The sequence below is a fragment of the Aythya ferina genome (assembly GCF_964211825.1).
Source record: "Aythya ferina genome assembly, chromosome: 24".
In the NCBI taxonomy this organism is placed as follows: domain Eukaryota; kingdom Metazoa; phylum Chordata; class Aves; order Anseriformes; family Anatidae; genus Aythya; species Aythya ferina.
Window position 1 is genome coordinate 2,202,143 of NC_140322.1, and position 15,936 is coordinate 2,218,078.

The window sequence follows — 15,936 nt, forward strand, 5'->3', positions numbered from 1 at the left end:
ACAAACAGATTGCTTTGTAAATTTACAGCAGCCAGTGAGGCTTCAGTTGGGAGAGCTACTTCTGCCCACAGAGAATTACAGAAGCCAAGCTACTGCATCTGCATAGCTAGGAGCAGCATGGCCAAGTGGAATGAACTCCAGCCTTGCTCTACACATGAAATAAAATACGAATGGTGAAATACTTGCAAAAAAATTTATTCTAAGAGGCTGGATTGAGATGCCACATCCAGCCTACCACTTCAAATCCAGTAACAAGGGGCAGCAAGCTTGCCTCAAGCCAATGATAAAGCAAGTTTTGTCTAGGAACTAACAAAACCAGAACTATTGAAGCAGTAGAAAGAAATGTATTCTTAGGACCAAGAACTGTATACAAATTGAACCCAAGTAGAAGACTTGAGAATTTACACTCCAATAAACACCAGGGGGTTGTTTTGTCGTATTCCAGTATTAACGCAGCTGCTCCTGGTGAAGGGAGCAGTCAGGGCTGTGAAAGCACAGGGGGAAGCAGATAGATGAACGTTAAAAAAAAAAAAAACAAAACAAAACTGAGTGATATACTGTAAATTAATTCCAACTGCCTCCAAAATTAAAAACATGTTTTATTGTAAAATTGCACTCCAACTGGTACCATAATTCTTTATAAACATAATATACAGTAAAATATTTTACATGTAGTACACCAGGCATATGCTTACAGCGTTACAAAATTTACAGTTCACAATTCTTCTCTGACGGAGTGGGCAACCTACGTACATGACATCAAGTTTTAGAAAGATGTTTAATTGCACTACCATAACAGTGTCTATTGTAAACACATTCAACATAAAATCAGAAAGGTCAGAAATGCTGTATATTGTGTATCAAGTTTCTTTCACGCTATTTAGAATAACTGTGAATAGTGATTCTTTATTACCTACTTTCCTCATTCTACAGAAGGCCTTCCATTTCTCGCTGTTCAGAAGTAGATGATTTGTCTTGGATAAGCACAGCTTCCATGAAAACAAGGGGGCAGATAATTTACTAGAGTTTTCACTTGGGCAAACCAAACAAAAAAAGCAACCCGCACACATCCTTTTCCTCTCCTGTATCTGTTACTCACATTCTTCCCTCTCCACTCACACATTCATGTGCATGTGTATGAATACAAATTTTAAAAACAAAAAGGAAAAAGGGAAAGAAATCTTCATCATACTGCCTTATAAAAGACTGTGGACTTTTAAAAAACATATATTACAAATGTACATCAGAGCTTCTGAAGTTATGAAGCTAATAAATGCTTTATGTTAAGAAAACAAGACACTGAAGGGAGCCACAGCTACCTTAGTACTGCAAGTGTAAACAACATACATCCTGCCGTAGTTAATACTGCTTTCCTTGTACCTAAACCTGCAGGAATACATCTTTCATCTGTGCTTTAAGCTAACCACAGCATCTCTGAGTTGTATCTATCACATGAATGGTGTTTTCAGATGGAATCGATACCATTGAAACATGTGAGATTCCATGAGCATGGCAGACAGTAGTGTAAATTTCCTTAATGCTTGGGAGAGACAAAGTTAGCATTCCAAACCAAGCATGGTCTTTGTAATCTCATCATGGAGCACTAAGTAAAACAAGGGGAATAAACTAGACCATTGCTTGGAAATTACTGGAACTTGAGAAGAAAGCTGGAGCAGGAAGGACAGTGTACAGCAATTTGTTTACCTTCCTGATGATTGCTGGCAGAGATTTGCAAATCAAACTGCAACTGACAGAGATGAGAAATAAATTCTGGCCCTAAACAGAAGATTTCAGCTCTCTAAGTATTGGAATATACTTCGACTTTGACTCGTGTCCTCTGTGCTGTCAATCCTGGGACATTTGGCCAGAGATGTTATTACCGCAGTAGGACCTCTTTTCTTCACCTGCAGGGGAACAGATAAAATTAGAACACACAAAATCTCCAAGTTTAAATTCTGAATCATAACAGTTATTTGCTGTGAGATCACATATCAGTACAACAGGAAACCGCAGGGTATTTAAAACAGCAACGCTCTTAACTACTTGGCAATGTTTGGTGTCTGTATGTTTAACTAATCTACAAAATTGGCAGCATATTCCCACACAAATCTTTACCTGATGTTTTGATTTCTCCTTTGCTTCTTCATTCTTGTCTGGGGAAAGCGTGTGAAAGACAAAATTCCTTGAATTTCGAGGCACATTTGGATTAAGATCTGACATTGCTGCTAGCTTCTGAAGGACTGCTTTAGGTCTGTTCAAGAGAGACCCATTTTTTATCTGAAGAACAAAGAAACGCTGCATTAAAACACTCACGCAAAGAAAAGAAAGAGATGTTTTAGTAGGTTACTCTTAATAGAAAAGACTACTCCCCACCAAACTGTTACTTGCTAACAGCATTTCATCACTATCATACAAATCAGACACGGCCAGAATCTAGGGTTAGCTGACTTGGAGGTGTTCTACAGAAGCAGTTTTGAAGTGCCAGAACCATTACCTGAATATCACTGGCAGGTCTGAATGTTTCAAACGGGTTCCTGGGTAATAGTTTTGTGTCTTGTACCACTGTTGCTGGGCTTGCTAGCAGAGACAAATAAGAGATTGTCAGTTTTTGAACTTAGTTTGGAAGAATAATACTTTATATCAAACTGAGGAACTCAGAATTGACAACAGACAGTAAATACTGCAGAAAAAAAAATGCATTAAATTATACTACAAGCTGTACAACTGATAGTACTAATTGCCAGAACAATCTATCATTTAGAAGGGAAAAATTGGTTTAGAAACAGCTTTGCACACTTGGGAGTAATGCTTTTACTACAGCCAGGGAAAACCTAAATTTATTTTCACTACCTTACGCAGCTTTTCCTGAAGTCTTTATCTTTCTTTAAGGTATTTGGAGAAACTGCTAGGCAGCACATCACTTACAGTCTACTTCTCCACAGCTTAAAGGCAAGCAAATGAAGAATAAGAGACTAAAAAAAGATGTAGAGTGGAAATAAATTCCTCTACAACTGTTTTCAAGAAGTAACACACTGTTTTATTAATTATATACACATAGTTGTCAAACTTAAGGCACTGAAAACACAAAGCTGCACTATCTTTATCTTTTCAAGTCCTAGAAGTCCTGGTTCACTGGAGACTAGCTAATGATGACTAGAAGTTAAGGTTTCCCTCTCTTTGACTATCGTTTAAATAATAATAATAAAAAAGGCAAGCCTACCTTTCTTCTGTAGGGACTTAGCAGTTACTTTTTTTGCTAGTTTCATGAATTGGCTGTCTTCACCAATGTCTTCCTCCTCCTCCTCCTGCTCTTTATTTTTTTCCTTCTGTAACAAAGAGAAGATAGAAGCGTTTTCAATTTTACAAAACATTAAGAATGAACACTCAGTAATTTACATAGACCAAGTCCTTCCATTATGTAAATTTATATATTCATTTACTTTCTACCATAAAAGTTTATTGCAATTTCTTAGGTATTTTATAACCCTCAATCTAGTAAGGGGCAACAAGCTTCTAACTTCACATTCAGCTGACAAAACCCTAAGTTTTACAAGATTTGATACTAGGTGAGTTGTGCTCCCAGCATAAGAAAAACTATTCCGACTTTGAAGCTGACTTGTTTGAGAACCGAGTTGTTTTGCCTCTCCCTTCCAAATTAGTTTCTCTCTGTACGATACTTGTGGAAGAGAAAGAGCAGAATTCATGATGAAAAACAAAGATTATCTATGAATGTTATTTTTTCCAGAACTTAACTTGAGGAACTAGCAATTTCACATCTAGCAACGGTACAGAGAAGAACTGAACAAGATGCCTTTCTAGAAGTTAACTAATACCTGCTCACGAAGCCACTGTTCTCGCTCAAATCGTTCTTTCCTCCATTTCACTTCAGTTTCATCAAACTGTTCATTTTCATCATCATTATCTGAATCCCTCTGAAACAAGTCAACCTGTGAAGCATCATCTAGACAAAGAGAAAAAAATAGTTAGCTAGCAAAATTAAAAGGAGGCATATACAGACAAGCACAAGATAAAAAGTAATATAAAAATATTTCCAGAAGACTGTTTTCTTCTGAAAGAGTGAGTCCTGTTTTCTAAATACATACATCATCTCTCCAATCTTTCACCCCATATTTACTACAAACAGATCTGACAGTCACCTATATTTTTCCATCTGAATTTCCTCATTCTGCCAGGGCCATCGCTGTGCAGGTCACCGTCGATGAGGTACCTCTCTTGGTACAAACGTAACTGTCGCTTGTCATCATCAAGCACTACCTTCCTATTAACGCAAGAGAAAGGGAGAGGCTTAGTCCAAATTATACCTGAGAGCCACAACCTCACACACACAAATATACACCAATACTGTCACTGACATGTGTAATTTCTGTACTTGATTTCCTAATTCCGCTTCACTTGGGAGTTCCTCATCAATAATCTCTTCTTCATATTCATCCAGCTCTTCGCCATCGTATTCATCCTCACTTCCCACGTCACTCCCTGACAGCTCAGCTTCATCTTCCATGAAATCCTGCAGGTTTCTATCAAAGAACATTAGAAGAGTTTAGTTTGGTAGACCAATGACCACCACAGGAGTCTCCTGAAAACTTTTTGATGTAAGATTAGCAAATATTCTGAAAAAGAAATGACTCATCTTTAGTTTTCAAAAGGGCTAAGACTTGCATTCTTGCACATTTGTGCATACAGCCTGCCAATACATAACAACCCCAAATGTCTGCTATCCACCAGATTCTCATCAGTTGCCTGCCAAATGTGATGACAATGATAGCTGCCAACCAGATGCCTTCCCTACTAGGACAAATAAAGACCTTAACACACAAAGAATGACAGCAATACCCCTGCACCCTCAATTTGGTTTAAAAAATAAAATAAATTTAAAATGCCGCATTGCTTTCATCCTGGCTTTTTGATTTCCATCAGTAATCCTCTCTAACCAACCAGCAACGTAGTTAACTCATGCAGTATGACAGCACCAAAGCAAAAAAACAATAACCAGAGCCAACAACACAGTCACATAAACGTCTTGATACTAACAGCACCTGAGCTAATAGTGCTGGGGAAGAAATAACTATAGACCAAATTTCTAGTGTTATTATGTTCTAATCTTTCTGGCAATTAAGATATAAAATACATGCACACACTTACAGTTTTTTTTTCAAGCCCTGTCTACGTCTCAGCAATTGTTCTTCTTCATCACTTATTTCTGCTTCTTCAGCATCACTGTCTCTGCTTTTTTCATCCTGTCAAAGAGAAAGCTTTCAGAAATGAAGGAATTTATGGAAGTGGTTTGCTTTGTAATGACGGCTTCTTCTGTCTTTCGGTCAAACACAGACTAAAACACCACACATTTTTAGGATTTGCTACGCTAAGACTCTATCCAGTACACCACAATATTACATATACATTTTGAATGATCTAAATTGCTCTCAGAAATGTTTCAGTACTTGTTTTGGAAGAAGTGGTACCTTGTATTGACAGATACATTAAAAAATTAAGTAGATAAATTGAGTTCTCAAAGTCAGAATTCACTAGCATTTTCCTTTATCAGTTCATACCTCTTCGCTATCAAAGGCGTTGTCATCTGTTAAAAGCTGAAAATCACCAAGTTCTTCTTGCTCCTCATCCTCCTCCTCCCTACAGAAAAATTGAATGAAAGAAACACATTCTCATTTGACACCTAGTGATGTCTTTCACAACTCAAGGCAAGATTTCAGCTGTTGCTTTTGGTGATCTCAGGTTCTAGAGGGAATAATCTAGAACTGTTCAAAGAGCACCTGAATGTCATGTAGCTGACAAAAGATGAATTTCCCTTCACAGTAGTTGTGGAAAACAGCACGTGCTGCTGATTTGGAGAGAAATAATTGAACAACTTACTACATTCCTCTTCTTTGCTTCCAGAACAGATTATTTTTGACTGCACCATTTCAAATTGATGTTGAACACGAAAACACATCACCAGTGAAATGAGACAGCTACTGCCATAAACTTTTGTACGTTTCTGAAGAGTAATGCTAACCTGTCTGTGGGAAAAGAGCCTGAACAAAGCGCTAGTGCTTCTGCCATTGGATCTTCTATGTCACTGTCTTTTTCTGCCTTGGAAGATGCTGATGAAGCCCATGTTGGAGAACCTGCTGCAAGAAGTAAGATAACGACTCATTAGACAGATAAGTATTAACTCTTAGAACATTCCACATCCTGCATTGGTGACCAGAACTAAAACATATGTCAGTGTAAAGCTTATAAATCAAGTCACCAGCAAAGCTGGGAGTAGAATTCAGGACATACTCTGAGACACGAATTTTCCTGAGCAAAGATTGAGCAGTTCTTCCATGGGCTGCTTTTTGTTGCTGCTGGTATTTGGCACATGCTCAGCTTGACTGGTGAACTGTCCAGAACACAAGTCCAACAATTCATCCATGTTTGCATCCATTGCGTTCTCATCCATACTAGCTAAAGTGAGCTGATGCTTTGAGGACTGGTATTTATTCCTATGTTGTCCAACATTCAAGAACCTGAAATAAAGTCCATAATTAGAAAATCCTTGCTGTTTCGTATGTCCCATTTCTGTTAAAGGACACTAAATGTTATTCTTTACACCTGTAACTTACCCATCTGCATCAAGCAGCTGGCTCTGAGTGTCATCTTCCAGAGAAAATTGAAACTGTGACTCTCCAGCCCCTGGAAATAAACTTTTGGGTTCGGGAGAAGCATTATACAGGTCCTGGGAGTCTTCTATAGGAAGGGAGGGTTCAGACATCTTTCCTGAGCTCTATGAAAAGAGGTAAAAATATACAAGTTATTTACTCTGCAGTCTTAGAAATCAAAAGCGAGAATTGGATAAAATATTTAATCTGTTTTAAAGGATAAAGACCATGCAGACTAAAAAGAAGTTAAAATATTTCCACATCGCTCTGATAAATCAAAAGTTCACTGATGTCAAGTGTTATGCAGTCCACGTGAGCACACTTAAAAATATGACAACATGCATATTTTAGAAATCAAAACCAGATTATAGCATCTTTTCTTTGATGTTTTAGAAGTTTTTATAATGACATTCTTACCCAATGCCGAGACATTTGGAAGCTCCAGAAAAAGCAAACTGTCCCCGAAGTCTTACTCATATAAAAGCACTTGACTCAATGTCTTCATCTGGTGTTATTTTTTGATACACGTGACAGTCATAAGATACATTAATTCACTATCCATCGTGTTCATATATGACAAGAAGAGGAGAAAGAACCTTACCTTGGAAGCAGAGCTGATAAAGCTTGTTTTGAAAAAGCCTGGGGAAGGTGACCTGAAACCTCCTGCTGCAGATAAGAAGTTCCCTCCACGCGACATCTGTTTGTTACAGGGCTGATACGATGGAATCATGGAGCCAATCAACTCAAAGCTGCTGTTATGGCTATTCTCTTTTGCTGGTGTTGGTAGAGAAAAGGAATCATCATCTTCTGAAAAGAAGGGAAATAGTTAAATATAATGTTGTTTGGTTGTTTTTTTTTGTAATCCAGTAAAACCTTAAGATACTATTTTGCAACACAGACACCTTGCTAAAAATTCATCATTTTGCACTTACGATGGATTTTTTTCCCTAAAGGATTCAGGAAATTCAGTTTTAAAAGTGCAACACGATATTGATTTCTGTTTCTATTCTTTTCCCCAGTATAATTTTGAACCTTTTTTTCCCCTCTAGTTTTTTCAAGCTCTCCTAAATTATCAGGAGTCATAACTTTCATAGTCATATCGTTTAAATATACAGGTAATAAAATAACAGGACTATCAAATACCAAACATGAATAGAAACTTCTACACGTGCCATGTGAAAACAAAAAGTAACTGCTAGCTTCAATAGCAGTTCTACCTTACCTAACTTGGTAGATCCCTTGTCTGCAGCTTCTTCATTTTCAAGTTTCTCTTCAGGAAGAGAGTATCTGCAATTAAATAAAATGCATTTGCTGGTATAGATGATAACTAATTACAAAAAAAAAAGTATCAAAAAATATATACCATGTATCTTAAATTTAAAATTGCTCAGCGACCATTCTTAAAGTTTTGTTTATTTACCCCATTTTGGAGGAGCTGTCCTTAAAAAGCATCAATGTAGACTCTGTTGAAGGTGGTTTAGGAACAGAAGCACAATGCACAGATTGCTCCACCTTTTCTCCATCGATTGATTCTTTGTCAGTTTCTTTATCACCATCTTCAACGTGTTTCTCTTCTGAATCATCATCATCGTCTTCCTCTGCCTCATCAAGCAGATATTCCAGAGTCTAAAGAGCATCCACAAATACATCAGATATATGCTGGCCATTGCTTTGACCTGCCCTTGTGTGCTTTTTTTGAGAAAATATTTTAACGTATGGAAGACAAAACTGAATTACATTGTCGGTTCCTCCATGTCCCTATTTCACTTTAAGACAACTGGTAGAGAGGTGCTTGAAACAGCCATGCTGTTCTGACCCTTTTTAAAGACTAAAAAGCTGTGGCAAAGTCCACACCAGATCGGGAAGGTGATATCAGTTAGGTATGCATACATCCCATAGAAATTGTTCTCTGGTAGGAATGAGCCAAGGAGCTATTTTGTATATAATTTCCTGGTGACACTTTATATAGGTGGCACAAGGATCTTTTATATACTTATATCTGTTTTTAATGCTGTTTATGAAAAAAAAAAAGAAAAAAAAAAAGAAAAAACTAATACGTTCAGTTTTATATACTACAAAAACACTGAACAATATAACTGTAGCATTTGTTTTTTTAATTTTTAAGAATTACTGGCAGCTTCACAATATTAATAGCGTACAAAAGTTTAATGTCGTTGCAGAAAGGCAGCAGAATTGAGAAGCTGAGTGAGTTATGTAAAATGTCGCATACAAACCTCATGATTGCCTTCTTCTTCTTCTTCTTCTTCTTCTTCTTCTTCAGACTCAGACTCATCTGTCATCTCTTCCTCCTCCTCCTCTTCTTCTTCCAGCATGTCCTCATTATCCAGTTTAAACAATGCTTGCCGTTTCTGGCGTTCCTCAGTCCTGCGGAGCTTCATGGCCTCCTGGAGTTTAGCCTTCAGCACTTGTAGCTTTTCACCTGGACAGAAATGAATAAATTAATATATTTAGACCTACTACAAAGAATCCTTAAGTTAATTAGCCAATCTAATACAGTTACACACACAAAAAGCGAATAAAAAAAGGGTTTTTAAGTGTTTTTATGAATTGATCTGCCAGCTGGAAGAGCTAGGGAGTTAGTTTCAACGAGTTCCATTTCAAGAAGCGACACAGTCTCATGAATTATCAAGATTCCTCATTATCCATAAACGCCACAGGCACAGCCCTCTGCATAAGAATAGGCTCTGTCTTTCCACTGGGTCTTTTGGGAGCAACAGCTTCCAGTTGCCATGGGCAGATGTGCTACAGCACATGAAATAATTAAGAGCAGCTAAAAATAATGCATGCCCATAGGATCAGTCAAATGATCTATTTCTTTTAAGGGATACCATGTGAGAGTCACGTTCCACATATATTTTTGCTTGCAAATCTATACACTTTTAGTAGGAACTGCAATATAGAATTAAGGAAGCATAAAAGATCTACCAAATAAGAATAATACTTCACACTGAATCTGAGAGTTACATTTAGTGTATTCATATTTCATATAAAAGTTTGGTAAGGATAGGGAAAAATCCATTGGACCACTAACAAAAAAATCTAACTGTGGCAACCTGATCTACGCTGGCTAGTGTTATTTATGAGGTCTAATCAAGACCTTTTTCTTAAAACAGGGATATCCTTTAGGAAAATCTAAACAAATTAATTTTGCAAATAAAGATTCATTCATCTGTATTTCATGGGGAAGTACTAGGAGCTGGGGAAACAGGAGGGGAAAAAAGAGAAAAAAAAAAAAGCAATTTCCAAATCAAGCATCATTATTTCTCCTAGACCAACCTGGCTTTGTGTGCACTGTTTCATCCACACTCTCTGAAACTAATACTGCTGGCACCACATCTGCTTTTAACTCTTCTTTCCCTTCAGATGTTGTCTCCTTACGAATAATGTTGATGTTTATGGTCCGTTCAGCTTTGGATTTCGATGTTTGAAGAGTGTGCTTCAAGAAACGTGCTTTCAAGGCTTCTAATTCTGTAAATACATATTAATTAAATGCAAATTAAATCAGTTTGATAGTATTTAAAATCATCAAGCACTACATTTGTATATAGAGTAGGCCTTGAGAATTTTTTAAGGAAGTTAAAAACTCTAAATCTTTAACTTTTTTATATTTGTAAAACAATTACATTTGACACATCATTACAGAATATTATTGCTGTAGCTTGTAATCGATTGATATTAGTTAATATTAAATGACTTTACCATTGACTATGATTTATCCACAACATCTTAAAATTCACTTCCACTCTACCCTTCCAGCCACCAGACAGCAAAATCAGTGGTAAACACTATGAAACACAAGGCAATTTTGTTTCTGGATAACTACTGCATGCCTGATTTTGAATCACTTTGAAAAAGTGCTCCCATGTGCTTTAAGTACAAGCATAATTCACTACAGCAGAACGGAACTGAAATCACTCAACATTAAATAGTTAGCACTAAGCATTTCTCCAAGCTTTTGAATATTAAGGAGTCAGAACCTCCCTTTTATGCAGTTGAAAGAAAACGCAAACCAACATTAAGCAAAAAAACTGTACAAGTAAGAAAGCGTGCCTGACCTGCTCTATCACCTCAATGTTCCTCAAAGGTTTTCCAATTAAATTTAGTTTTACTCTGATGACTTGGTAGAGCTGACAAGATAACAACAATAACAATTATACCTTTATTTGAATCAGATTCATCGAGGTTTATGAAGGATTCGCTGTCAGAGCAGATTCTTGGCTTGATGGTCAAGTCTATTCCCAGTTCACGAAGTTTATCCAGTTTGGACCTCCTCACTTTTTCAGGTTGTGCCACCAATCCAGGCCCCACTTGTTGATTGCTTTCTAGGCCCGGTGCTGTTTCATGTCTTTGCTCAAGGGCATCGCCTCCAACTGCTACAGGAATTTCATTCTCTTTTTGTTCACTGCTGTCAGTGCTTTGGAAGTTAGAGTGCTGTTGTTCTTCTGCATTACTCACAGTTGTTACAGTCGTAACAGTAGGAGAATCATCATCATTCTCTCGAGGTTTTTCATTACAGTCTACCGTAGAGTTCTCCCCTGCATCAGGGAGAGGTTTGTTCACAGCCGTATCTCTGCCAAGGCTTGTTTCTGGTTCATTAGTTGCTGACTGACCACCTCTTGTTTGCCCATCTTTGCAATCTGCACTTAAGGTCTTAGTGCCTGCAGGTTCTTCATTCAGGGTGAGCTGGTAGTTAGTAGACCTAATGAAGGCAGAAAGAATTAAATCATTTGTACCTATTGTGAAAGGGGAGAAGAGGCTGAGAACAAAGGCAGAAAGAAATAATTTTCTGATTCTTCTCATTAACATGTAGGAAGAGGTGAAGGACAAAAGGGCATATTACTTCATCTGGGGTTGCTACTAGGTCCTGACTACCCCAATGGTATGACAAGTGTCAAAACTGCAATATTGCCATCTGTTAACAGTGACTTGCCTTAAATTTCAAGGCATTTGTGGTATTAAAATAGTTTAAGAAAAAGTAGTAGTTTCTCATTAGGACTTTCTAGTCAAAGCAAGAGTTAAAATTAACCTGGAAACATTATGTGGCTGCACACAAAGCCGGTGTGTGCACATGATACAGGTCCTACAGCATGCCTACTACAAAGTCTGGCTATCCCCAAAAGCAAAGCTGGGATATCCTCAACATTTATGAAAATACACAAGGAAGGTTTAAGTCCTTACTTCAGCAATGCCATGGCATTTCCTTCACACATTGGTCGATGTCGACGCTTGAAGAATTCATGAACGCTTTTGGCCTCAGGCACGTGGTATGGGAGAGACACAGATGATTCTACCACAGAAACAAAGTGGAAGAAAATTTTTAAAAGTCATCTAAGACATTTGTTTCTTATTTCTGAAATTCAAAGAATTGAAATAGCAACTATTTTGCAGTAAAGACATTTGTCCAGGCAGAAAGCGCACGGTTAGAACTCAAATACAACAAATTTCTTAATAGTTTATACCCATTTACATACAAAAAAAAAGTATGTTTTACCTCTAATAAGTCGTTGGGTCTCACTATGTAACTGTTTCATGGCTTCTTTACTTAACCTTGCTGCTTTCCGCTCCTTAACGGAAGACAAAAAAAAAGAGACCTCTGAAGTCAGAAAGCAAAATATGGGACTCTGTACTTTCTAAATAGCTTTTCCCCCCCCTTTCAAGTAAAAAGAAGTCAGCATAAAGCAGCCAGTTGAAAATGAAAGGCAGCAAACCAACAAAAACATAGGAGAGCACTGAAAAGACAATTGAAATAAAGGGCTTTTTAATTATACACTAAAACATTAGAAGAATACTTCACCTTCCTTTTTGGTTCTTTTGATATAGGATCCTCATTCTTGGCATCAGATACATGTTTGTAGCCTTCACCCTTCGAAAACCAATAAGAGATTTATTTATTTGACTGGAACTAGAAAGGGCAAACAAGCCAAAAGTCAAAATAGTTGTACAGAATTACAGCTGATCAGCTAAACCATCAAAACAGGATCTGGAGTATTCTTATAAACCAACACAAACCCTGCCTAATACTTATGCTAGGTTTGCAAAGCTTCTACTGTAGCATTATCTTTACAGCTTTCCAGGACAACATTCCTCCATCTTTAAGAACAAAAAGCAGAGGCCTGTTTTACTCTCTGTCAGAGCAGCAGACTTGCCAAATAATTTAATACATGCTCAGATAGAACACTTCCCACCAATACCTTATACTTTTTTATTTTGTCTTTCACTGCCGCCCGTATCGATTCTATTGACTCTTCATCCTCTGGGAGCGAAGCATTTTCCTCTTCTAAGCCATTATCAAAGAGTTCTTTGTCATCAAGAAGACAGCCACTATCATTAAAAGGATGTGTCTCACCGCCATCCACCTGTGTGCCATGAGAATAAAGGATTTATGCAACTGGTTTCAGAAGATCAAATTCATTTCTTTGAAATTATTTTATGATTACTGCCAAAGATCTTGATGAAAGAAATTAGAATAGGTATATGGCATCTTTAACATAATGGTTTAGACAGAATAAATTTACATTTGAAATATGTATTTTATAAATAGCAACAATACGCAACCTCACAGGCAGCCGTTTATTCAGAGAATAATTTAAATTTGAAAGTAGCCCAAAGTTTTCCCCAGAAACTATCAAAAAGCAGAAACACTAAACACAGCACTTTGTGCACAGAACAAGCCCATGATGAGCTAGAAACAAAACTCAAAGATTTCCTGCCTGGCTTCACATGCTCTGATGTTAGATCATCAGGCATCAGGGTTTGTACTTGGCAGGTGAAACTGTTAGACTTGCAGGGTGTACAATGAATCCTTGTGGATTCTATACTGTAGCCCCTCTAGTAACACTGACACAAGTGATGCTGAAGCATTGAGACAAAATAATTTAAGTTATAAACTTAGTGGAGAAAGCATGTGAGAATTTCTGCCAAAAACAAATACCTCTGCTCTAGGCTTCTTTTCTTTTTTCAGCTGTTTGATGGATGCAATTCTTCTCTCCCTCTCCTTCTCCTTCCTCCTAGATCTTACTACAGTTTTTTTAGTCGTCTCTTCTTCATAATTGTTTTCATGTTTTCTGTATTTTTTCCCAGATTTCAGTGGACTCTCCTCTTCCAAATCCTTCTCAGGCAAGACAGTCTTTCTGCTTGTTTCAAGGTTTTCAATCTGCAAATGGTCTCCAGTGTCACTGTCATCACTATCCAGCAGAAGTTGGCGAATCCGACGAGATTTTTTGTTCTTCTGGACAAGAATATTCTCTTTTTCCTCTCCACTTTCTATGTCTCCACCCAGAGCATCATTCTGCACGGAAGTGCCACCATCCTCTCCATCTTCACTTTCACTGTCTTGAAGCACCTTCTTGCTTTTTCCTTTTTTACTCACAAAAATCTCTTCCTCTGAATCTGAAGGATTATATTAAAAGACAAGAAGTGATGCATGCTATTGAAAGGTAAATTTCATGAGTTAATTATCAAGCAACCTGTTACGTTTCTCAGACATCAACAACTATAGCTGATCAGTGTGAAATCAGGTTTTTAGAATCCACATCTCCCTATAGTGTAGGTAATTGATCCAAATTGATGTTATAGGTTTCGCGTCTTTGTTAAAGAAAACGCAGATTGGGAAATTCTTCACTGATACATTAGTGAGTTGAAATAATAATGAAACTACAGTAAGTGCATAGATTAAGCAAGTTGTAAGTTTGGTAGATTAAGAAAATCATAAAAGGAAAGGAAATAAGCAAATAAAACACATTTGATGTACCACTGCACTTTCTCTACCTCAAAAACTTTTTCGGGGGGAGGATTTTGAGCTTCCTGCCTACACTTTAAGCCACAAAAGGGGGCACTTTGGATTCACAGATGCCAGTCAGTCTTAACTTCTTAAAAATTTATTTGTAGAAGAGGACTGTTGAAGACAACGGCCTGCAGGCCCAGCTCCCGACCCCTCACCGACCTCCGTCACCGCGAGCTGCTGTCCCAGCCGGGAGGAGCCGTGGCGAGGCCGTCTCGCAGCTGCCCTGCCCGCTGTCCGAATCGCTGTCAAGGCTCTTCTGCTCGGCTGAGCCGGGACCTTCCAGCTGCAAGCACAAAGCACCGGGCGCCCTTGGTGCTGCGGCGCCTCACACAGCCCAACCTCACCCAGCCCCTGCGCAGGACACCCCCCACGCTCACCCCGTGCTATTTTCACGCTTAATTCACACTTTATGAATAAAGAACACACTACAACAATCTTTATTAGTGCTTAAGTGTGCTTAAGCTGAGCTCGCTCGTAGGAAAAAATAAACAGAGCCCGCGCTGGAGCAGCCCCACGGCCCCAGCGGGCGGCGAGCACCGACGAGAGACTCCCCTCACAGGGGCCGCCTCCGACGGCCCCGTCCCGCGCGCTCCCGGCATGCACCGCGCCCGCCCCGGCTCGCTGCCGCCTTTCCCAACGCGCCCCCGCGGCCCCGCCCCTCCCCGCGCACGCCCGCAGGAATAGGCCGAGCTCACGCTTCCCAGCACCCCCCGCGCGCGGCGAGGCGGAAGTGCGGGGAGCCGCCGCCGCAGGGGATACTGGGAAATGTAGTTTCCGCCAAAAAGGGAGGGAAAGAGGGAGGCGGACGTGGTGTCACCGGGCAGCCAAGGAGCCGCCGCCGCCTCGCTCGCCGCCCCTCCCGGCTCTCCGCTGCTCCGCGCCCGCGGGAGCCCCGTGCCCGCCCCCAGCAGGCGGCGCGGAGCGGCGGGACTCACCTCAGCGGGGGCCGCCGCCGCCTCCGCCATGGCCCGGGCCGCGTAGGAAACCGCTTCGAGTCTTCGCGCGCTGCCTTAGCTCCGCCCACCGCGGAAACCAACCAATCACCGTCCAGCACCGCCCTAGAGGCCCCTCCCCTCCCGGCGTTTTATTGGGGGGTTTTCTCCGGCTCGTCCCGCCTCTTCAGGAGGACTTGACCAATCAGAGGGGCGAGGGCGGGGCGGGCGCTGCCTGAGGGGAGGGCGGCGGGGGAGGGGCCGGGGGCTCCCCCTCACCTCAGGGCGTCCCCGCCGCCATTTCCCCACAGGGGGGGCTCGGTCCTGAGGCGAGCCCCCCTGCTCAGGAAACCTCCTCACAGCCCCCAGGGAGCCGTAGGGAGGCACCGAGCGGTTTGATCTGGTTTAAGACCGTTTTGATCTGGTTTAGGTGGCCGCCAGATGCCTATCGGCCTTCCTTCCTTCCCCAGAAATGGCAATTTCGAGAGGTTCGCAGCTTGCTGCTGGCGGCAGGCACCCGGAGAAGTGCTAGGGGCAG

The 15,936-nt window shown here is 40.0% G+C and overlaps 1 protein-coding gene across 3 annotated transcripts; it reads right to left on the reverse strand.

The window, feature by feature from the left end:
* Positions 1-575: 575 nt before the first annotated feature.
* CLSPN (claspin) lies at positions 576-15,511 on the reverse strand. 3 transcript variants are annotated; one of them, XM_084496897.1, is made up of 25 exons: positions 15,402-15,511; positions 14,626-14,749; positions 13,615-14,072; positions 12,875-13,039; positions 12,478-12,546; positions 12,175-12,247; positions 11,862-11,970; positions 10,841-11,382; positions 9,960-10,151; positions 8,897-9,102; positions 8,083-8,288; positions 7,885-7,949; positions 7,264-7,466; positions 6,627-6,787; positions 6,304-6,530; positions 6,035-6,149; positions 5,574-5,652; positions 5,164-5,258; positions 4,374-4,538; positions 4,158-4,279; positions 3,834-3,961; positions 3,221-3,326; positions 2,495-2,577; positions 2,116-2,277; positions 576-1,904 (listed from the first exon to the last, which is right to left on the reverse strand). In XM_084496897.1, the coding sequence occupies exons 1-25, from the start codon at positions 15,429-15,431 to the stop codon at positions 1,791-1,793; spliced, it is 3,999 nt and encodes a 1,332-aa protein (XP_084353023.1). In that variant the 5' UTR covers positions 15,432-15,511; the 3' UTR covers positions 576-1,790. The 3 variants fall into 3 exon arrangements, with proteins under 3 accessions (XP_084353023.1, XP_084353024.1, XP_084353022.1); XM_084496898.1 differs by having other exon boundaries at positions 6,035-6,146; positions 7,264-7,469; XM_084496896.1 differs by having other exon boundaries at positions 7,264-7,469.
* Between the last annotated feature and the right edge of the window lie 425 nt (positions 15,512-15,936).